The sequence below is a fragment of the Hemicordylus capensis genome, chromosome 2 (genome assembly GCF_027244095.1).
Source record: "Hemicordylus capensis ecotype Gifberg chromosome 2, rHemCap1.1.pri, whole genome shotgun sequence".
Classification (NCBI taxonomy): Eukaryota; Metazoa; Chordata; class Lepidosauria; order Squamata; family Cordylidae; genus Hemicordylus; species Hemicordylus capensis.
The window spans coordinates 322,571,278-322,594,152 of record NC_069658.1 but is presented as its reverse complement, the minus strand read 5'-3'; the positions used below and the strand labels follow the sequence as shown (position 1 = coordinate 322,594,152).

General features: G+C 48.4%; 1 protein-coding gene across 3 annotated transcripts in view; it reads right to left on the bottom strand.

The window, feature by feature from the left end:
• Nucleotides 1-22,875, bottom strand: part of PCBP4 (poly(rC) binding protein 4) — a 72,907-nt gene that overhangs the window by 8,591 nt on the left and 41,441 nt on the right. For all 3 annotated transcript variants that reach the window (XM_053289687.1, XM_053289688.1, XM_053289689.1), the window contains exons 9-11: nt 10,055-10,099; nt 8,949-9,024; nt 2,647-2,699 (exon numbers count right to left, since the gene is read on the bottom strand). In XM_053289687.1, the coding sequence (XP_053145662.1) occupies nt 2,647-2,699; nt 8,949-9,024; nt 10,055-10,099 (174 nt within the window). The remainder of the gene's footprint in view (nt 1-2,646; nt 2,700-8,948; nt 9,025-10,054; nt 10,100-22,875) is intronic.

Here is a 22,875-nt window from a genome sequence, read left to right as displayed (position 1 = left end):
CACTGGGAGGGGGGAGGTGCTGGCAGACCGGCCGGAGGCAGGGGAAAAGCTAATGGGCAAGAGAAAGAGGCGCCGGGGAAAGCACCGAGGACAGGCAGGTGAGAAGAGGCGGCGGCGGGGAAAGCAGCGAGGACGGACAGGCAAGACAAAGAGGTTGTGGCGAAAACAGTGGGCGGTGGGGAAGTGGCGGGGAGAGAAAGTGGTGACGGAGGGAGAGAAAGCAGCAGGCAGGCAGGTGGCCCAAAATGGGCTGAGAATGGGGGGAAGGCCCGAGGGGGAGAGGGCCAAGAACGAGGGGCAATCTAGAGGCGCAGATGCTCTGTGCGGGCTCAGCTAGTTATTTTTTAATTCTATATTGTATCTATTTTATTACTGTTGTAAACTACCCTGAGCAGTAGTGCACTGAAGAGCTGGGGTATAAATATTTATAACAACAGCAGCAGCAGCAGCAGCAGTGTGGGTGACACTTTAATGGCATTGAAGGGTTAACCCCCCCTCCCCTCCCCTGCCCCAGCACCACTCAACTCCTCCCACTGCATGGCTGCAAAAAGATATTGGGACTTCCAATCACAGATCTCTCTGCACAATACCTAATTTGACCCTGAGACTAGATGGGTTAAAATAATAACAGTGATGCCATGTAGGTTCAAGGCTTCTACCACACTGTGGCAGGAATTAGCCTTTAATAATAAAACAGTAGCTCTTGTTTTGAGAAGCTTCTCCTTTAAACAAAATTCTCAAAAATGAGTATGGTTTTCGTGTGGGGTTGGGGTGCAGAAGGAAAGGTCAGTGCTGCCTTCTGCCCACTCGCTTCCTGCCTTCTGAGACTGAAAAACAGAGTCTGCTGTGTGCTCGGCTGCCTGTGCTGACATCTGCAGAGCAGGCCTGGTGCGTTGGCAGCTGGGCTGGCTGCGTGGGGGGGGGCACAAGGAACTCTGGTGCATTCCTCTCTCAATGGAGATATTCACCCTTTCTGGGACTTAGCTTCCAAGAGATGTAGAAAGATCAAAGGACAGCTCGCATGGCTCTGCGAGTGTGTGTGTGTGTGTGTGTGTGTGTGTGCGCGCGCAGAGGGAATGTGTCGGAAGAAGTTAATGTTGGTGAGTCTGCTGTGGCTACCAAACCTTTTCTTTTTTTTAAATTGGCCTTCCTTTTCCCAACATTTATCTCCATGCCACAAAAAGTAACAACCGCTTAATGTCTCCATGACAGACTGCAGCTAGTCACAGCTGGAGGAACAGAGTCAATAGCAAAGCTGGCAACCTTACTGCCTGTGCTGTTTGAAGGAGAGAAAATTGTCATATCTCAATTGGAGGCCATGGCTCTTGAATCTGGAGCTCTCTGAGTAGGAAAGTGGATAATGGGGGGCTTTGCAAACTACTTTTCTCTAAACCTTTTAAAAGATTTTATTTTGTTTACATACAGTGCATCTCTCCCCAGCCATCTCAGTATTGCTTTAGTCAAGAAGCAATTGATTCAGTGGTCCTTATGCCATGGGGGTCAAGTCCAAGTTTTGTCTGTCTCCTCTCAGTCCCATCTCCTTCTTTTAGCAAAAAGCTACCTTCCTCCATCCCTAGGCTTTGCAGCACAGAAGACATGGGGCTGGGTGAAGCAGCTGCCTCGGGTGGTGGACTGGCAGAGATGGCGGATTGCCCGTTGGCCACATCCACTGCTCTACTGCCCCTGGATGCCCCAGCTGATCTGCTGCCCCCAGACTGTATCTGGCGGTGGTGTGCTTGCCACTCCCCTCACTCTCCTTCTCTGCTCGTGCTCTAAGCCAGAGGCCAAGGAAGGGAACAGAAGGAAGTGTGACCAGGAGGAGAGCGGAGTGGTGGGCTAGAGTGGGGAGGCTCTAGCCCAACACTTTAAGCTCCACACAGTCCACTTCTCCCGCTGCTGCTTTCTCTGGCCTCTGACTTTTGAAACACCAGAGCGGGCATGAAGAAGAGCAAGGAGGAGGGCAGTGGCAGTGGCTCATAGCACTGATGGTATGGGGAGGTGGGAAAGGAAGCTCTGCCAGAATGGGGAACCAGAAGGAAAAGCCTGATTGGGATGGGGGATGGGAAGGGAGGACCCACCAGGATGGGTGTGTGTGTGTGTGTGTGAGTGTGAAAGAAAAGCTGCTGAGGTGGATGTGGAAAGTACAGACCCACTGGGATAGGTGGGTAGAAACAGCAGACTTGTCAAGATGGGGTGGCGAAAAGAGTGACATGCTTTGAACACTACTAGAGAGATGGATGGGGGCGTGGAATGCAGGGAGGACAGCTGCTTGCCACACAGCCTCAGGTGCTGGGGGAGGCAGTTTCCACCAGCCTTGGTGAGAGGAACAGTACCTTGATTTCTGATCCTGACATGGCTAGCTGCCAGGACTTAGCAGGGTTGACCCCTTCCATGGTTGTAAAGTAGATGTCTGCATCAGTACGTTTAGTGATGTCTTCCACTTGTTTAATGCAGCCAGTTTTTACTGATTTAGTGGATGGGTAGTGGAACAAGATAGGCAAGGATCTGGCTTCAAAAGTCATAAACCTTCATGATCATGTTAATCAGGAGGGATTGCACTGAAATTATGCCATTAAGATGGTGGAAAAGAGGCCCAACAAACCACAAGCAAGCAAGAGAGGTAACTTGAACAAAAAGCTGACTTACATCATTGGGAACCAGGAACTCTTGAGAGCTATTCTGAGCATTTGCATCCAAGCCTGAAAAGGAAGAGTAAAACACAGCATTACTGAGGCCCTTCTGTTGTCTCCTGGTTGCTCCCTGACTTTATAACCCTGCCTTAGTCCACAGGGTGCAGAAGAAATAAGATCGCCAGCCTTTCCTGACACACAAATGTGGCAAGAGCAGGAGGAAAAGATTCGATGGTTCCCCAGCTACAGCAGCTCCAAGAGGTGGCTTTTGTTTTATGCCATTTAGCTTAGCTCACATTACACTGGACTAATTTTAGACAGCCCCAGTGGCATTCCAGACAGAGAGCCCATCCCCTCCTACTGCTTGATGGAGACTTCCATTGGCTTGTGCTGCTCTTTTAACACAATGGGGAATAATCTTAGGGCAAGGCCTTTCCAGATGATCCAGATTTAGCTCAATAAATGTGCATTTGCAATCCATTTTTGGTAACCAGAAAGAGCCATTATTTTTTAAAAAAAGCACTTTTGAATCATGAAATAGCATGTTTTCCCCATCTTTAGCCAGTATTTGTTAAGTTCCTTTTATGAGAAGGGAAATTCCAAAGGCGATATCTCTGGAGAGGTTTTCTTAATTTTATTCCAGATTTTCAATATAGCTATAAAGAAAACATGAAGATACTTTTTATCTTTTCCTTCCACTTCTGGTAAGTATTTCAACTCAGGGGAAGAACTTATTGGTTCCATCTAATACCATCTGTGCTAATATTCTTTGCTTATCCAAGTAATCATTACTAAAAGAATTGCTGCTCAATATGACATGTATATATTCAACTATTCAGTTTAGCCTTTTGTAACATATTAAGATTGATAAAGATCCATTCCATTTTTAATGCCCAAATAAACCAATAAACTGGGAAAGTTTGAAATAATCAGTCCAATTGACTACTGCAGGCATTTCAGAGCAGAATGCAGGGAACACAGGGGAAATGGGTTAGCCTTGCCCAGTTGCATAGCCCAGCTGGATTATTTCAAGTAGATCACCATCTAGAATAAAACCAGTGACTGGTTTTTCCTAGAAAAGAAAGACCAATTAAAATTCCCCCCTCTCACATTCCAAATCTTTGAAGCACTTGCAACATAAAAGAATACCCAACAAGACCAACACTTTCTCCACATGAAAAATAGCCAAAGATATATGGATATTTATCCTTTTCTTAAACAGCTGATATTCTCAGCAATTTTTAGCCTACTTTCCAGTAGGTTTATAAGATCACCCGGCATTCCGTGTGTCCATGTGTCTGTGTGTGTGTGTCTCTCCCATTCCCCATCAACTTCACACAGTGCCTCGACCAATATGAACCAAATTGGGTACAGTTGTAGGGACACATAGGGACACCACAATGGCATAGTTTGTGATGATTTCATCCACCCAAATTCAAGATGGTGGACACGTGACCCTCAACTGCATAGTTTGTGATGATGTCATCCACCCAAATTCAAGTTAGCAAGTGGGCTAACTTGTAGCAATAGCAATAGCAATAGCACTTACATTTATATACCGCTCTATAGCCGGAGCTCTCTAAGCGGTTTACAATGATTTAGCATATTGCCCCCAACATTCTGGGTACTCATTTTACCGACCTCGGAAGGATGGAAGGCTGAGTCAACCTTGAGCCCCTGGTCAGGATCGAACTTGTAACCTTCTGGTTACAGGGCGGCAGTTTTACCACTGCGCCACCAGGGGCGAGTAGACAGTCTAACCAATTTTAACCAAATTTGCTACAGCTGCAAGGACACAAAGGGACACCTCAATGGTGTAGTTTGTGATGATGTCATCTACCCCAATTGAAGATGGCAGATGCATGAACGTTTGAGGCTCAAGTGGGCTAACTTGTGGACTGTCTAACTAATTTGAATCAAATTAGGTACAGTTGCAGTGAGTGACACTCAGGGGCACCTCAATGGTGTAGTTTGTGATGATGTCATCCACCCCACTTCAAGATGGCAAACATTTGAGGAGCAAGTGTGCTAACTTGTGCACTGCCTAACTAATCTGAACCAAATTTGCTACAGCTGTATGGACACATAGGGATGCCCCAATGGCGTAGTTTCTGATGATGTCATCTACCCCAATCGAAGAAGGCAGATGTTTGAACGTTTGAGGCACAAGTGGGCTAACTTGTGGACTGACTAATTGATTTGAACCAAATTAGGTACAGTTGTAGTGAATGACCAATAGAGACACCTCAATGGTGTAGTTTGTAATGATGTCATCCATCCAAGATGGTGGACGTGTCAACATTTGAGGCACAATTTGTGAACCACCTAACTAATTTGAACCAAATTTAGTCCAGTTGTAGGGATAGTGAAAGGAAAGTGGGCAGATTAGTTCTTACTAGAAAAACTTGTTATATTATTCATTAACTATCTCCCTACAGCAAAGTCTAATTGATCATTCTCTGTGAAATTTGCTATAAAGAAGTTAATTCTTGCTAAATAATATTTGTGTGTGTTTCACTAATAGCCTATGTAAGCAGAGCTACTATTCCCGAGAATTGCTAAAATTCCTTTGTTTTAAAAATGCTGTTATGAAATATTGGTTGTATATATTTTTCCCAGCAATAAACATGTATGAATTTACTTTCCCATTCACAATAAAGATATCTGCCTTCAGAATCTTTTGTTATTTGTGCAACTGTGAATCCAAGGATCTCATAAATAATAACAGCCCCTGCCCCCTTTTTTGTCTTTCTGAACTCACACACCAAATAAACCACTCCTGATTTTGTGATATTTCTCCAGTATTGGGAGGGCTGTGTGTTTTTTAAGTATATATTAAAAATATTTTTAGAGAATATATGATTCCCCTTGTAGTATCATTATAGCATAGAGGTACTGATCTAGCCTTTTTTGCATCTGCAAAGCAACCCCCAACAAAAGCTCATCACTTCATGAACAATTTGCTATTATTTAGTTCTTCTAAGCTTCTGTATTCCCCCTTCCCAACACAGGAGTGCCCATCTATTTTGATTTATTTATTTATTAGGGCAATGTGCCCAAAGCAATATGTCTGTTTCAACACTACAGCAACTTGATACCCTCTTCCCTCCTTCCCCTGCATATCTGACATGTGGACATCCTGTGCTATTGTCTGTGAATGGAGAAGTGAGAAACTATTTGAACACATGAAGCTGTCTGACCATTAATCAGTGTAACCCAGTATTATCTACTCTGACTGGCAGCAGCTCTTCAAGGTCTCAGGAAGGGTTTTCTCCCTCACTTCTTACCTGATCTCTCAATCTCTCTCTCCCTTTTAGGAAAAAACCTGGAGATGCCAGAGAATAAAGCTGGGACCTTCTACATGTAAAGTATATGCTCTATCACTGAGTTATGGCCTTATTCCAAAAGGAATATTATGTAAGGCTATTGCATAAAGGCAGCTGAAGCACATATTCACTGTTTATCAAGGTCCGAGAAATGTAATGAAACACAAATCTTCATCTTAGCTCAAGAATGCCTGATACTTCCACTTCACCCTTGAGTGCTCTGTGAGACATTCAACCCTTTTGTTTCTGAATGAAGACAATCCTTGTTTTTTGTCATTGAAGGGACAGAGCCATCAAGCTACAGGCCTGACCCTTTTTCACAATCCGCAACCAACTCAAATCAGACCTACCTTTAGGCATGTACATTCAGATCCATTAAGGAGGAGGAACCTCCAGTTTGGAGGGAAAACCTCAACCCTGGATTGGGGTAAGACCAGCATTACATCAGAAAAGCTCTGACTCTTTTCATTAGATTAGATTCCAGAGGTGTCTATCCCTGGAAGAGTGGGAAAGCCTTCCTAACCTTCAATCACTATAAAATGAGCCAGGAACACCACCATTTGTCACCAGTACAGTCATGACTTGCCAGTAACCAGGCGCCATGTCATCAGGGGCTACTAGTGTCCAGAAAGGGAGAAATTGTTCAGATTAATGCTCTCTCAAGCCAAGGACCTGCTGCCTACTGCTAGACTAAGGCAAAACTCAGTGCTAGTTAGTTAGGACATAAGAAAATAAGAACAGCCCTGCTGGATCAGGCCCAAGGCCTATCTAGTCCAGCATCCTGTTTCACACAATGGCCCACCAGATGCGGCTGGGAAGCCCACAGGCAAGAGCTGAGGGCATGCCCTCTCTCCTGCTGTTGCTCCCCTGCAACTGGTATGAGGCATATTGCCTCTTAGGCTGGAGGTGGCCTATAGCCCTCAGACTAGTAGCCATTGATGGACTTGTCCTCCATGAATTTATCTAAGCCCTTCTTAAAGCCAACCAGGTTGGTGGCTGTCACCAGCAGAGAATTTCATAGGTTAATTATGGTTATGTGGAACAGTACTTCCTTTTAACAGTCCTAAATTTTTTGACAATCAGTTTCATGGGATGACCCCTTGTTCTAGTATTATGTGTGTGAGAGAGAGAAATATCTCTTTCCACAATCCATTCCATTATTGTATAGACCTCTGCCATGTCTCCTCTCAATCGTCTTTTCCCTTAACTAAAAATCCCCAGGTGTTGTAGCCTTGCCTCATAAGGAAGGTACTCTGGGACCCTGGTCATCTTGGTTTACTTCTTCTACACCTTCTCCAGTTCTATAATGTCCTTTTTGAGTTATGGTGACCAGAACTGGTCACCAGTACTCCAAATGTGGCTGTACCATAAGTATGTATAGGGCATTATGATACTAGCAGTTTTATTGTCACTCCCCTTCCTAATGATTCCAAGCATCAAATTGTTCTTTTTCACAGCTGCTACACATTGGGGCTATTCTGACGATCGGCAAAAATCAGGCTAGGAGAGCCTAGCCCAATTTTTGCCAATTGTAAGAACCACCCAGCTCGGCTGCGAGCCTGGTGGTTCTTGAGCGGTTAACCTGCTCAAGTACCCCTCCCCCTTAGCCCGGGTTTGCGGAGCGAGCACTCTGCAAACCCGGGCTATTTGATTGTGAGTAGCTGTGGTGCGGCTCCGCGCTGCAGCTACTCATGAGGAGACCCCCGGAGGGGAGGCAAAAAGCCGTCTCCTGGCTCCAGGGGTCTCGCCAGCATGCCCTGCGTACTCGTGCAGGGCATGCTGGAGCTTGCGGGGGCCGATTGGCCCCCGCTCCCCCCAGCCCCCTCCAGCTCCGTCACAGAGCCAGCAATTGTGTGGGCGGCCGATCTGGCCTACCAGGGCTCTCTCCCCGATCATGAGCCCACTCTCCCCGCTCACTTGAACAAACCGGGTCTCACCGATCATGAGACCCGGCTCATTGTGTCGACATTTAATGAATGTGTCCACCATGAATGTTTGTGTATTTTCTTTTGACATCCTGTGTGTCTTTCTTTACTATTTCCCCTGTTTACCCCAGTTCCTTATTCTGTGTGCAACCCTTATTTCTTAATAAATCTCACATACAGGAGAACCTCAGTATTCATGGGGGTTCCATTTTCTGTAATTAATGCAGATACCGAAACCGCAAATACTGAATCATTGGGGCAATGGGATTGCGGGGGTTAGTTCTCAGAGGCCTATAAATTGCTGAAAAAATGGGGGGGGGTTAAAAGGGCAAAATAAAGTGCCCTACTGTGTTCTGCGGGCCTCCAGCGATCCAACAATGCTCCCCAGAAGTCAGAAATAGACCGGGTTTTTTGGCATTTCCCCCACAATTTTTCATGGGATCTTTCCAAGTAAATGAGCCACAAAATGGCTGTTTCACAAAATGGTGGCCGGAAATGACCTCTGCAGTATTTTTCAGCTTCCTCTGATATGTGGAATTAACCCCCTGTGAACCGTTTTTTTAACACGGTCAAATATCAATCACCTGACCACAGATACGCGAAACCATAGATGGTGGATCCCTGTAAGTCCACCTGTACTTAGACGTGGCTTCAGTCTGGTTTAAAAGGTTCTGGAGAGTTACTTGAAAAACTGTTCCTCATGTGCCTCATTAGGTACAGTAATTCACTACTGATGCATTGTTTTAAGATTAACATATTGTTTGTCTAGAGCTGGGTTGTGTGGACCAGCTGTACAGTGCTTGCAAGTCCCAAGCAAGACAGTTCTGGGTTGCTGAAGCCATGCCTGAGCCTGGTCAGTGGCTTTAGATCCATTTTCAACTGGGGGCAGCCTACTTGGAAGGAGCGGTATGCTCCTAAAATTAGGATCAGAGCAATCTCTCATCTGAGGGTAGATCCCAGGAAAGCATAGAGTAACCCCGATCTCGTCATAGCCCCCTAGACCCATTGTATGCAGCAGAGGGTGCTTCTCATAGGTCCTGATACAGAACTCTGAGTGTGTGCCTCACCTGCTACTACTGGTGAAGTTTGTCCCAAGGAAGAAAATGAGACAGGGTGCCCAGAAAGCTGCTGTAACTTTGTCACCTGCAAAAGAGACAACAGCAGAGTGAAAGCAAGTGTTACTTTAATCTCTCTTTGCCCAAGTATTATTTATTTATTTATTTATTTATTACATTTCTATCCTGTTCTTCCTCCAAGGAGCCCAGAGGCAGGGAGAAGATGACTCACTCACATATCAAACCCTAACTGGCAAGTGAGCAACAGCAACAGACAATTTTTGCAATGTCTGCTAACTGAGCAAAGAGGCACCTTTTCAAGTGTTGATTCTCTTATGCTTAGCAGGGGGAGAGCAAATTGGCTCTATCCAGCCCTAGTACAGCATCCTTTCAATGGTTGTTGCTGGTGTCTCCCTTATGTTTCTTTTTAGGGAAAGATAATCTTTGTTTGTTTGTTATTCTTCTATGTAAAGTGCTTGGAAAAATTTGTTGAAAAGTGGTCTATAAATATTTGTTGTTACCTAGACTGGGTAGGAGCAAAAGACTATCTGAGGTAACATCTGGGAATTTAGGCAAGATCCTCCAGACCCAGCCACTCCTAAGACACCAAATTCCACACACAAAGCAGTGCAGTGCATGGGGGGGGGGGGATAAAGCAACTTCATGTGTAGCTGGCACCAGAGTGTACAGCTGCAACTCAAGAACAAACATCAGAGATCCCCAAATGGCACGGACCCAAGCCTGGCCCTGAAAGCACCTCTCTCTCGTCCCTCAGGGGGGCACAGACCAGTATCTGGAGAATAAAATGGATCCTGAAAATACAGAAGTTGGCCATCCCTGTGAGTTTCACTAAGCAGGTGAAACTTACTTATGTAAAATAGAATAATGGAACGTTTCTGGTGGTGTTGCCTGCAGACTCTGCCAAACGGATCTTGATAACAGGAGGGAGAGAATGGAGAGGCAGGGTGGCAAACTCAGAACAAGTAGTCAGGATAATGGGGCATGAGAAATGATGGCAGATGGAGGCTTGGAGAGTCTAGATCTGATTAAATATGGAACTACTTGCAAGTGTGAATTCAAAATGTAAGCATTAATTCAGGCTGAAAAGCTGGACTCACCTCTGCTTGAGACATACCACCGTACTGTCCTTGCATGGAGAATCCCTGCAAAAGGGGAAAAGGGTGACCAAGATGAACATCAAAGAAGTTCCCAGGAAATTATATTTTTTGGCAGCTAATGTAGTCATTGACTTATACACCTTAATGTTAGAATTAAGGACCATGAGTTCAAATATTCTATGAGGGAGGCCGCAAAAATAATACCAGCAGTCCCTTCAACAACAATCCCAGAATATTGAATACTGAACAAACCATATCATTTTATTTGGGGAGTGAAGCAAATTTACTTTGAATTCATTATTTATAACTTTCACCAAAACCAAAAAAGTACAAAAATAAAAGCACTGCTTAGACAGGAATAAAAGCATATGAATCGCTTACATCCTCTATAATAAAATGCTTAGGTATAATCCTGTGTCCCTGTGCCCATGTCTTTCTCAGCCGTTCTGGGCATGCGCTCCGCGCATGCCCAGAACGTCCAAGAAAGATACGGCCACAGAGACACAGCGGCCATGTTGGAGAGCAGCAGTCGAGGAACGGGCTACGGGGAGGACAGAGGCGGCAGCGGGGGACCGGGAGAGCAGAGGCGGCTACAAGGGGACCGGGAGAGCAGAGGGGGCAGCGGGGGTCCGGTTTCAGGCGAGAAACGGCCACGGGGAGGCAAAGGGAGAAACAGCGGCAGGTCTGGCCCGCCCGCCGAAAAGGACAGAGGCGGCGGCTGCGGGTCTGGCGGGTCTGTAGGCAGCACCCCAGCCGCGGGGAGAGGAGAGGCGGCGGCGGGTCTGGCCCACCGAAAAAGGAAGCAGAGGAAGAATCCGGGTGGCAGAGAGGTGGGGACACTGAAGTGCAGCTGGAACCAGGAAAAGAAGGCAGCAGGAACAAAAAATGAGTGAACGGGGGAGGCGGGAAGAAGCAGAGAGGCAAGGCAGGGAAGCGAAGCATGCGCTGCGCCTCCTCCTCGGAGCCTGGAGAAAAAGAGTGGGGGGGGGATTGGCGGAGTGCCTCCCGCCCAGGACCGCACATCGGCTCTCCTGCGCCGCTCACCTCCCTAGAGCCGGTCATGGAGGTGCTGTACACCATGAGGCTGGCCATGGTGCTGGGTTCGGAGCCACTCCCTCTATGCTCTGGCTGTACTGGATGGGAGGAAGGAAGGGAAGGCTTAGGGAGGAATCTGCTTCCTTGCCAGCCCCGCCCAGCATGTGAGAAGGGAGGAGGAGAAAACTAGCAACCCCCCCCCCACTAGAGCCCGTTATTTAAACGGGCTTAAAAATACTAGTAGATTATAATTGGTCAAAAACAAAGGCATATGAATCTGTGTAACTCTCTTTTTTAAAATCTTGAACATACCAATGGAATCTAAATGAAATATTCTTGTTCTACCAAATGTATCTCTCTATCAAATTTGTATACCACTCCAAATTTTTGTCTCTGAGTGGTTTACAACAACATAAAAAAAGAGAACAGGAAATGAAAACCCTGAAACAACTTAAAACCACAGTCAAATTAAAAGGTTTGGGTGAAGAGATACATCTTTAGGTACTTTTTTGAAGTTGTTAGAGATGAGGAGGCTCTTATTTCAGCAAGGAGCAAGGCCCATCCCTGTGTGGCCACCAGATGAGAGGTTGGCAACGGCAGACAAACCTCTCCGGATGATCTCAACGGGCAATGGGGCTCATGGCGAAGAAGACGTTCTCTGAAACACCCAGGGCCTAAACTGTTTAGGGCTTTATAGGTTATAACCAGCAAATTGCTTGACTAATGGAGTGAGTCCCACCTCTTTTAATGCCTTTATATAAAGGGCATTTCCACATATGTTAGTTCTTCTATTTCATTCCATTCACATATTTCATACTATCTTCTTCTATTTAATAAAAATGACAATAGTTTATATCTGACTGAAATGCAAATAAGTAATTGCTCTCTAACTCAAAATTCAAAGCAGTTCAGCACCATTGCATAATAAAAGATTCCTTTAAATAGTTATAAAATAGGACAGTGCATGACAGATGTACAACTGATACAATCTGGATGTTGATATCAATACACTTCTGGTGGTTTCTAACAGCATTTTGTCACTGTGACAATTGACTCACTCTCACTATCTCATTAAGGCCATTTCTATACCGTGGTAATTTCATTAATTTTGCCACTCAACATTTTGAACTTTTAAAATTATTATCAGCAGCAGAAGCAGCAGCTCACATCTTTGACCATTTGGTAAATAAATTTTATTTTTTAAACCCTAGTTAATACTTCTCAGTTGTGCTTGAGAGGCAACATTTCTTAAAAGCGACTCAGCAAGCATCATGGCCAGTGGGGTTGAATTTTGCAAAAAGAGCAACTTTAACAAAACAACAGATGTTCCTTGGAGCAAATAGCAAAGTATCCCTATTGAGTACCCAAATCCCCATAAATTGGCTCATTATAATGACATAAATTCTATTTTTGCTCTATAAACCTTAATTGCTCCAATGGCTCTTCTGCTAGTTTTGACAGCTAGAATGCCTCCCATTTCCTGTTTTTTATTTCATATTGCTATTTCTGCTTCTGCTTGCTTATAGCCTACAGCTTTGTTGATAAGTTATGTACCTGGGTACGTATAAGGCAACTAGGAGTGCACCAGTTAACCCTACTCTCCCATGCTGGCACGTTCTGTATCCACACACCCTGCCCTCTCAGAATGCAGCAGTTGTCCACAGCAGCAAATGCTGTATCTCGACAGTTTCTCCCCATGAAAGGGAACAAAACTCTCCTTGGGTACAGTGTCTGCTGCTACAGACAAATGTTGTACATGGGGAGATGTAAGGCATTGATATGGAGTGCCCTGACATGTGGGGGTGGGGAGAGTTAATTGGCATGCTCACATTCATCCTTTACCTGGGTACATAGGATGGATGTGAACATGCCAGCTAGTTATACCCAGGTACATAATTTCTGAAGAGAGGAAAACTGCTCAGTTTGGTGAATGGAGGTTTATGTGTAGAGTTATTTCCCTTCACCTTTCCTTCCTGATTCTTTGGGCTGGTTAGGGTTCAAATCACATGATTAGAACAATGTGAGATAAACGTTAAAGTCTAGATTTCTGCAGCACACATGCTCCCGATTTCCAGTTGTGTAAACCCACTTATTTTCAGAAATGTTGGGTTGGTAGCACACCAACCCAACATTTACCTAACACTGATCATCTAAGAACTTGAATTCAAGCTATCGATAGGTAAATTTCAGATTAGTGCACTGCCAACTCAAAATCACCAAAAATTTCCAGGTTCATACAACCGGAAAATAAAACCATGCACACCATGCGAATCTAGTACTTAACATTTACCATGCATTGCTCTAATCATGTGAACCAGCCCTTTCTCTCTAGATGAGGCCCAATCCCATGCTCTAAAATTCTACATATTGTATTATGGGCCCCTCTAGTCAGAGCCCCCAACCAACAATGGAGTTTTTCCTAACATATATAAGTGAGATAAGTGTTGTCCCCAATGAGCAACTATGTCCTTGGTCACCTCCCTTCTTTCAAAGCTTGCTGAATGTAACTTCAATCCTTTTCGGAGTCTGTGACTGGCTCTGTGCTACCATGCAGGAATGTGGCTTCCTCCCTCTCCTATTTATTTATTTATATTTATATTTTATTTTATTGATATGTTTATTTGTATATAAATACAAATATTTATATATTGGATTTATTTTTATAAATCAAATATATAATTTATATTATGCATTTATGATATGTATATATCTAGGCAGTGTACACAATTTAGAACTAATATAAAACAGAAAAAAAGCAATTAAAACAATTTCATGGAATTAAAAAACAATTTCATAGGATAAAAACAATTAGACAGTTTAAAATTAATTGCAATTAAAAGCATGAGAAAACAGGTGTGTCTTGAGGGTCTTTCTAAAAGCAATCAGAGATAGTGGAGATGCTCTTATTTTGATAGGGAGCATATTCCAAAGCCCTGGGGCATCCACAGAGAAGGCCCAGTCCTGTGTTGCCAACAAATGAGCCGGAGGCAACCGTAACTGGACCTCCCCAAATGATCTTAATAGGTGGCAGAGTTCATGACAAAGAACGTGGTCTCTTACATACCCTGGACCCAAGCCAATGAGAGCTTTATAGGTAATAACCAGCACTTTGTATTTCGCTTGGAAACATATTGGCAGTCAGTGCAATTCTTTTAAAATCAATGTTACCATATTTTACGGACTATAAGACGCACTTTTCCCCTCAAAAAATATCCGCCAAAATTCAGGTGCGTCTTATACTTGTAACTGTGTCTCACACTCATAAGCCTACCCAACAGGTTCGAGGGGGGGCTATCCCCCGGCAAAGCCTGTACCGATGCTAAAGGAGGGGGTTGGGGGTGACCCTCTATTAACCCCGTGCCGCCTGGGGACTGCCGCTCCAGCTCACCCTCTGCCGCTTGGGCCATGGACTCCTCCTCCTCTCCCGATGAGCCGGTGGCCTCCCAGGATCGTGCCGCCGCAAAAGCTTCCAGCACCTGGGCCCTCCTGCGCTGCTGCTGGGCCCTCGCCTGGTCCGCGTCAGCCTCGAAGGCCGAGTCAAAATGGCGGCCGTCGCTGTGCGCACCCGCACGCGCTGTGGCGGCCCTTCTTCGAGGCGCCCGCTCCCGCAGTGGGGAGCGTCACCGTGGATGGCCCTTCGCCCGGGGGGGACGTGGTGGTCCTGGGCGCAGCTGAGGCATGCTTGGTGGCGGCCGCACTCGCAGCAGAGCGGTCCGCTTTCACCATTTGTGCCCTCGCTTTCTCTGTTCTGGGCCTAAGGCCCTGCAAACAAGGCACTCTGCTCTGCTCCATGGCAGAAGGAGGGAAAGGACAGAGCGGGGCGCGGTGGGAGGGCTTGGAGGGGAGATGGAGGCGAGAGGAGAAGGAAAGCTCGAAAACGAAAGAGGTTGTTTTTTTTAATAGGGTCAGAAGCGAGGTTGAAGAGAAAACAAGGAGTGGAATAGGAGCAATTGAAAGAGGACTTATCTGAGGCAAGAAGAAAGGAGAACAAACTGAAGCAAGGCTGAGAGTCCTTTCCTGGAGCTAGCAGGACTTTTCGGTACAGTGATTGCACCCTTGTATTACCGATCATGGAGAAAACTAAAAGGCATTCATACAATGCGGGATTTAAACTCAATGTGATTAAATACACTGAAGAACATGGGAACAGGGCAGCAGAGCAACACTTCGGCCCTCCACCGACAGAAAAAACCATTCGCGATTGGCGGGCTGCTAAGGATGAACTAGAAAAAATGAAGAAGACAAAATATGCAAATAGAGGACTAACTGCAAAATGGCCTAAACTAAAAGATGACGTTCTGAAATGGATTCAAGGACACCGTGAAAATGGCATTGGAATTACTACAAAGATTATTCAAATACACACATGTAAGCTTGCGCAAAAGTGTAACCTAACAGTTTTTCAAGGTGGAGTAGGTTGGTGTTATAGGTTTACTAGTGTTTTCAGGCTCGTTGAAATAATGGGCACTAGTAGGGGAGAGTTTTTCCCCCCTGCCCCACTCCCTCTCGCCTTTGCCCCCCCTGCCCCTTGCCCGAGCAACTTGTCCCTTGCCCTTGTCCCCCCTCCCTCTTGCCCGAGCCCTCATTACCCGATCCAGCCCGCGACAGTCGGGCGAAGTAAAAGCATATTTTGCGAAGAAGAGAGGAGCTCGCGAACAGAGCTCCTCTCTGTGCTAAGCCACTGCCCTAACTGCCGCTATGGACGCAAAGGATGCAATAGGCGTCCTTTGCGCCCAAAGCACCAGTTTGGGAAGAGGCTTAGCACAGAGGGGAGCTCTGTTCACGAGCTCCTCTCTTCTTTGCAAAATATGCTTTTACTTCGCCTGACTGTTGCGGGCTGGATCGGGTAATGAGGGCTCGGGCAGCTGGGAGGGTGGGCGGTGGCGGCCGCGGAGGCATTCTCATGGGCCATTTTGGCCCTTAATCATTTGTGGGGGGGATCGGGGAAGGAGTAATTGGACAGCTGGGAGGGCGGGAGAGTGGTCGGTGGCGGCGGCCGCAGCAGGAAACATTTGGGGCAAGGGTAATTTTGGGGCCGGGCAAGGGCCCCAAAGTCTTCCAGCCGCCTGTCCTTGGCGGTGCCGCCAGGCCTCGGCGGCAGCTCCGCCACCACCTCGGCTGGCTTCCCCCGCCGCCTCTTCCTTCCGGCTGGCTTCGGCGGCGTGGCCAGGCCTCGGCCATGGCTCCACCGCCGCCTCGGCCGCGCCATGTCCAATGGCTGAGGCGGTGGCTCTCCTGCCGCCTTGGCCAGTTTCCCCCGTCGCCTCTTTCCTGGCTTTGCGGGGCTTCACCGGCTTCTTCGGGGCGGCCGCTTCTGGCCGCCCAACATGGCCGCCGGGTGCTGGCGGTCGTTTCTCCCTCAGAACGGCCGAGGGAGGCGCGGACACACGCTTGGTTGTCCACGGACGGACACCAAGCCTTTTATTAGAGAGGATGAAGCGCCATGGGCTTAGCATGCGAAGCAAAACCAAAATATCGCAGAAAATGCCACAAGAGTATGAAGAGAAAATGTTGTCTTTCCATCGCTTTATCATTCTTCATCAAAAGAAAACCAGTGTGGAACTAGGACAAATCACAAATATGGATGAAACTCCTTTGACATTTGATGTACCGAATGACAGAACCGTTGCCATGAAAGGTGATAAAACTGTAATGATTAAAACGAGTGGGCATGAAAAAATGCACTACACTGTTGTCCTTTCATGTTGTGCTGATGGCACTAAACTTATTCCAATGACAATTTTCAAGCGCAAAACAATGCTGAAACCATCTGAGATACCGCCGGGCGTAGTTGTTCACGTACATCAAAAGGGTTGGATGGATGAGGCTGGTATGAAATTATGGATTACCAAAGTGTGGGAAAGAAGAAAAGGCGTTTTATTGAAGAAGGGTTCACTGCTTGTACTAGATCAGTTTAGTAGCCATTTGAAAGATTCCATGAAAGAGAAATTAAGGGAAGGAAATACAGAGCTGGCTGTTATTCCTGGAGGACTTACATCACAACTGCAACCTCTTGATGTCTCAATAAATAAACCCTTTAAAGTGTATATGAGAGAAAGGAGCATTGGTCACTCACCGTGAAGGCTTCTTCTGGCTGCCGGTGTTGAGGACCTCTCACGTGGGGTTATCCTTGCCCGCATGCTCCAGAGGCAGGACAATCAATTAAGCAAAGCCTTTAAAAGGCAGGGAAACCCCTCCCAGTTTTGTTTAGTCTAGCTGAGCTGCTAAGAAAGGAATAAGAAAAAAGTATAGTTAATCAGGCCCCCAGGAAGAAAATACAAAGAGTGCAGAACCAGTAGCCGTAGATGACCTGGGTGGGTCGAGAGGTCCTCAACACCGGCAGCCAGAAGAAGCCTTCACGGTGAGTGACCAATGCTCCTTTCTTGGCTGCCGGGTGAGGACCTCTCATGTGGGACATGCCACAGCTGAAGATCCTGGGTGGGAGCGTCATCGGCTACTGGGGCGGAAGAACCTGCTGAAGTACCCTTATGCCAAATGCAGCTTGGGCTGATTTGAAGAGGTCTAGTTTATAGTGTCGTGTGAATGTGGACGGGCATGACCAAGTAGCCGCTCTGCATACTTCATCCAGTGGTGCATTGGTTGAAAAGGCTGCAGACGTGGCGGCAGAGCGTGTAGAGCAAGCAGTGAGTCTGAGAGGCGGAGGAATGTTTTGCACCTCGTAGGCCAACGCAATACATGCCTTGATCCACCAAGCCAGAGTTGATAAGGAAACCAGGCAGCCCACGGAGGCCGGGAGAAAGGACACAAATAGGGATTCAGAGGACCTGAACGAAGCAGTCCTGGAAATGTAGGTCTTTAGACCTCAACGTACATCGAGTTTGTGCCATTGTTTTCCCTTCCGGTTAGAAGGGTTAGGGCAGAAAGAGGGGAGCAGAACATCCTGGGATCTATGGAAGATAGAAGGGACCTTAGGTAGGAAGGACGGGTCGGGAATCAGACGAACTGAGTCCTGAGAGAAAACACATAGCTGCGGATTGGCAGAGAGGCCTTTGAGTTCCGAGATCCGACATGCAGAGGTGATTGTCACTAGGAAGATGAGTTTGTACGACAGGATCCAGAGCGGGATGGATTTTATCGGTTCAAAAAGTGGAGCGTGGAGGACTCGCAGCACTTTGTGGAGCTCCCAGGATGGGAACCTGTGGACCACAGGTGGGGAGGAAAGAGTGGCGCCCCTCAGGAATCGACGGAGGTGCATCTGAGACTGAGAGTCACGCTGAACGGAGGGAGAGAGAAGGGGAAGGAGTGCAGCCACATGTCTTTTAATAGTATTAGCCTTGAGGCCTTTGTCTAGGCCGTCCTGAAGGAAATGGAGTAGTTAGGGCATCTGACATTGGTCGGGAGGATTGCCAATCTTGTTGCACCAGCGGAGGAATACCCTCCAAGTAGATTGGTAAATGCGGTTGGTAGAGGCCCGGCGAGAGGCCAGTATTGTAGACAGGACTTTTTGCGTGTAGCCTCTCTTGCTCAGTCGGCGCCGCTCAGCCTCCAGGTGGCAAGCCTGAACCACGTGGGGTCTTGGTGGAAGATTGGGCCTTGACTGAGGAGGTCTGGGGCGGGAGGCAGGAACCAGGGACCTACCACGGCGAGATGGAGTAACTCTGGGAACCAGGGGCACCTCAGCCAGAAGGGAGCCCCTAGGATTACTTGTGCGTGGAGGAGGTGGACACGACGGAGAAATCTGCTGAGGAGAGGTATTGGAGGAAAGGCATAGAGGAGCTCCCTGGGCCAGGGAGAAGAAAGGGAGTCCACTGCCTCCGCTGCGGAGCATGGGAACCAAGAGAAGAATCTCAGGAGCTGGGAGTTCGCTGGGGATGCAAAGAGGTCCACTGAGGGATGGCCTAGGCAGCAAGAGAGCTGAAGGAAGATCTCGGGTTTGATTCTCCACTCTGCTGGGTGAAGCACTTGTCTGCTGAGCCAGTCGGCTTGAGTATTCAGAGAGCCACTGACGTGATGGGCCAGAATCGACATAAGGTGTGCTTCCGCCCAAGTTAGGAGAAGGACCGCCTCTGCGTGAAGAGATTTGGATCTGGTGCCCCCCTGGCGGTTCACATGGGCCTTGGCGGTTGTGCTGTCTGTTCGAATCAAGACATCTTGATGTTGAATCTGGCGCCTGAAGGCTAGGAGCGCCAGGCGAATGGCCCGGAGCTCGAGCCAATTGATACTGTGACTGGCTTCGGATGGGGACCAGGAGCCCTGGGCCGAGAGACTGAAGTACTGAGCCCCCCAGCCCGAGAGGCTGGCATCGGCCGTGATGATGGAGCGGGGAGGATCCAGGAAGGGCCGCCCTTTGGTCAGGTTGGAGTCCAGAAGCCACCAATTTAGAGAGAGACGTACTGGTGGGGGGAGTTCCACTCTCTTGCGACTCCTCAGGGTGATGGCGGCCTAGTGTGGGAGCAGGAACCACTGAAGGGAGCGGAGGTGAAGGCAAGCCCAGGGAACAGCTTCCAGGGAGGAGACCATCAGACCTAGGAGTTGTGCCAGGGAGAGCAGCTGGGTCGACCTGGAACGAAGGGTTTGACGAATCAGCGCTTGGATCTTGGCGATCCTGTCCTGGGGAAGGAAGAGGCGATCTGAGAGGGTGTCTGTGACCACCCCGAGATGCTGTAGTCTGTTGGAGGGAGTCAGATTGCTTTTGGAGGTGTTTTGGTAGTGGGAGCCGTTGTAGGAGAAACGAAGAAAACGGCAATGATCTGGATGAATTGGGACGTGCAGGTATGCCTCTGTCAGGTCGACTGAGGCTAGAAAGTCCCCGTGGTGTAAGGCCTCTGAGATGGAACGGACCGTCTCCATGCAGAACCTGCAATGTTTGACGAATTTGTTCAAAGATTTTAGATCGAGGACAGCGCACAGTGAGCCGTCCCGCTTGGGGACGGTGAATAAGATGGAATAAATGCCGTATCCCTGGTGTTCCTTTGGAACCCGTTCTATGGCTGAGATGTGAAGGAGGTGGAGTATCGCCTGAAGCAGAGCTGAGTGTTTGTGATGACACCGGGACCGAGGGGTTGGAAGGAAGCGACTTCTGGGATGTGAAGTGAAGTCGATCTTGCACCCGTTTTGGATGGAGTCCAGCACCTAACAATCGGAGATGGAAGAGTCCCACGCGTGGAAATAATGGGCTAGGCGGCCCCCCACGCGATGGGGCGGAGAGTCAGGAGGCCTGCCGTGGCTTGGGGGTTGCCCGAAGTGCTTGTTGGTTGAACTGCGAGGGTTGAAGCATTGCCGATTCCACCGAGGGCGGGATGTACGGAAATCACGGTCTCTGGGCTTGAAATTCTGGTGAAAGGAACGAAAAGGCTGGAAGTTTTTGCGGTTCTGCCGTTTATCGTCTCTGCAAAAAGAAGAGGGGAGAACCTTCTTTTTGTCCTTTGTGTCAATGAGGACCTCTTGCAGGGCCTCATGGCCAAATAGTTTGGAAGCCGTAAAGGGCACAGCGATCAGGTTTGTGCAGGAGGTCTGGTCCACTTGCCAGTGCTTGAGCCATAGGGTACGTCGTGCAACGATGTTAGTCGCTGTGGCCCTTGCCCCGAAGCGCACCGAGTCCAGGGTAGCGTCAGCAATAAAGGCATGGGCCTTCTGGATTTTTAATGCAATGAGGCATTGGCGCGCTGGTTCGAGGGGCGGAATTTGAAGCAATTCGTCCGACCACAGGAGGGCTGCCCTGGAAAGAATGGAGGCAGCAACAGAGGCCTTGATGGAGATCGATATGGCATCAGTGTTCTTGCGCAGCTGTGCTTCCATTTTTCTTTCTGTGGGGTCCTTAAGGGAGGACTCCCCATCTCTTGCCAGAATGGCCCCCGTGGTAAGGGCGGCCACCTGGCCATCAACCGGGGGCCCCTGAAAAAGGGCCGTTGCTGCAGGAATGAAAGCATACTGCTCAGAGACGATAGCCGCCGTTTTCTTGGAGGAAGTGGGGAATTGCCATTCTTGTTTCACTACCTCTGAAAAAGTCTCAGGGAGAGGAAAAAGAGGTTGGTTAGACGCAGCAGTGGGAAGCACCAAAGATTCTCTAGAAGGAGGAGGAGCTTCCTTAGGTAGGTCTGAATGAAGGCCCAGAGTGTACAGGGCTTTCAGAAGGAGCTGAGAAAATTCCTCAGGGGGCAGGAGCCTGCGGGAGGATTGGGATGAATCCGGCTGCTGGCCGTCAGACCACTCGCCCTCTTCGCTGGGGGTAGGGTCCTGAATAGGGATTCCTGAATCCGGGGGGAGTGGGAGTTGAGATGAAGGCCCGGCCAAGGGAGCCTGTAGTGGTAAAGTGGGAGATAGTTCCACTGGCACTTCCGAGGGGGGAAGGCGAGGGACCGGGGAGTCATAATCAGAGATATCAGAAGAGTGTGGATTAGAATGGCGGTGGCCACGTTTAGAAGTTCTTTTGGATTTTTTTGCCTTGCTACGTTTGGATGCCCTCTTTTCCCCCTTAGACCTGTGGGACCGCTTAGGATTGCCAGGGGTCTCTGATGAGGAAGAGGAGGAATCCCCAGAAGAAGGGGAAGGCGTCTCTTTGCATTTGTGCTTTTTATGCTTTGCCTGTTGGGGCTTGAGACTCTCCAATGATGCATGCATTGCCTCCACAAACCAGGCTTGCCAGGCCACGGGCATGTCTTGGGGAAGGTCTAGGCTCACTGGGGCAGAAGGAGTGGAGGGGAGCCTAGCAGGATTGGATGGGCCCAGGAGAGAGGAGCCATGAGGTTCAGGACTCACCGGTCTGGCTGGATGGTGGCTGCTGGCCTCCTCGTGAGTAGGTGTAGCTCCTGCTGAGTCCTGCCGCCGCGGGAGGGATCAGCAGGAGAGAGTCAGAGTGGCCCGTTGCTACTTGGTTGGCTGGGCGCATCGTGGAGGGGCTGCCTGCTGAGGAGCCCAGGACGTTGGCAATAGAGGAGGCGAGCAGCAGCGTTTCCCTCTCCAGCGACCCCGCAGGGGGGCTGGCGGGGGGGGGGCTCAGTTTCCCTCTCCAGTGGCCCGGCGGGGGGGGGGGGGCTCAGCTGGGTAGCGGACGGGCTCGGTGTCTGAGGGGGAAGCCTCCTCCAGCTCCACTATCTCAGCTGCCTGGAGAGCTGGGTCGGGGGAGAGTGCTTCTGCGTCCTGGTGAGGGACGTTAGCTGAGCTTCTGCAGCTCTCCTTTGAGTTCCGTGGCCGTCCAAGAGAGAGTCCAGCATCAGCCGCGGGGGCTGTGGCAGATCCAAAGACCCGGCATGGGCTTGAGGGACCTGGATGATCCGTTTAGGCTGTGTTTGCTGAGTTTTCTTTGCCTTGTGCATGCGAATATGCAAAATGCCCTGATCCCTCTGCTCCATAACAAAGGGGAGGAGGAGAGGGAGGGAAGAGACCAAAGAGTAGAAGTCTGAAAGAGTAACCCCCCCCCCTTTTTTTTAAGTAGATTAGTTAAGAAATAAAGCAGAATGGAGAAGCTGGTAATGGAGAGACTGAGGAGAGGGATAAGGAAGAAAAATGCTCAAGTGAAAGAGATAAGGGAGAAGCAGCTAGCTAGGAACGACCTTCTCTGGAGCGAGGCAGGACAAACAGAACTGGGAGGGGTCATCCTTCCCCGCCTTTTAAAGGCTTTGCTTAATTGATTGTCCTGCCTCTGGAGCGTGCGGGCAAGGATAACCCCACGTGAGAGGTCCTCACCCGGCAGCCGAGAAGAATGGAATAAATGGATGATGGATGAAAATCAACATCAATTTACTCCAAAGGGCGCTTTAAAACGGCCTTCAATCAAACAAGTATGTGAGTGGGTTAAACAGTCGTGAGTGATGCCATTATTGTTA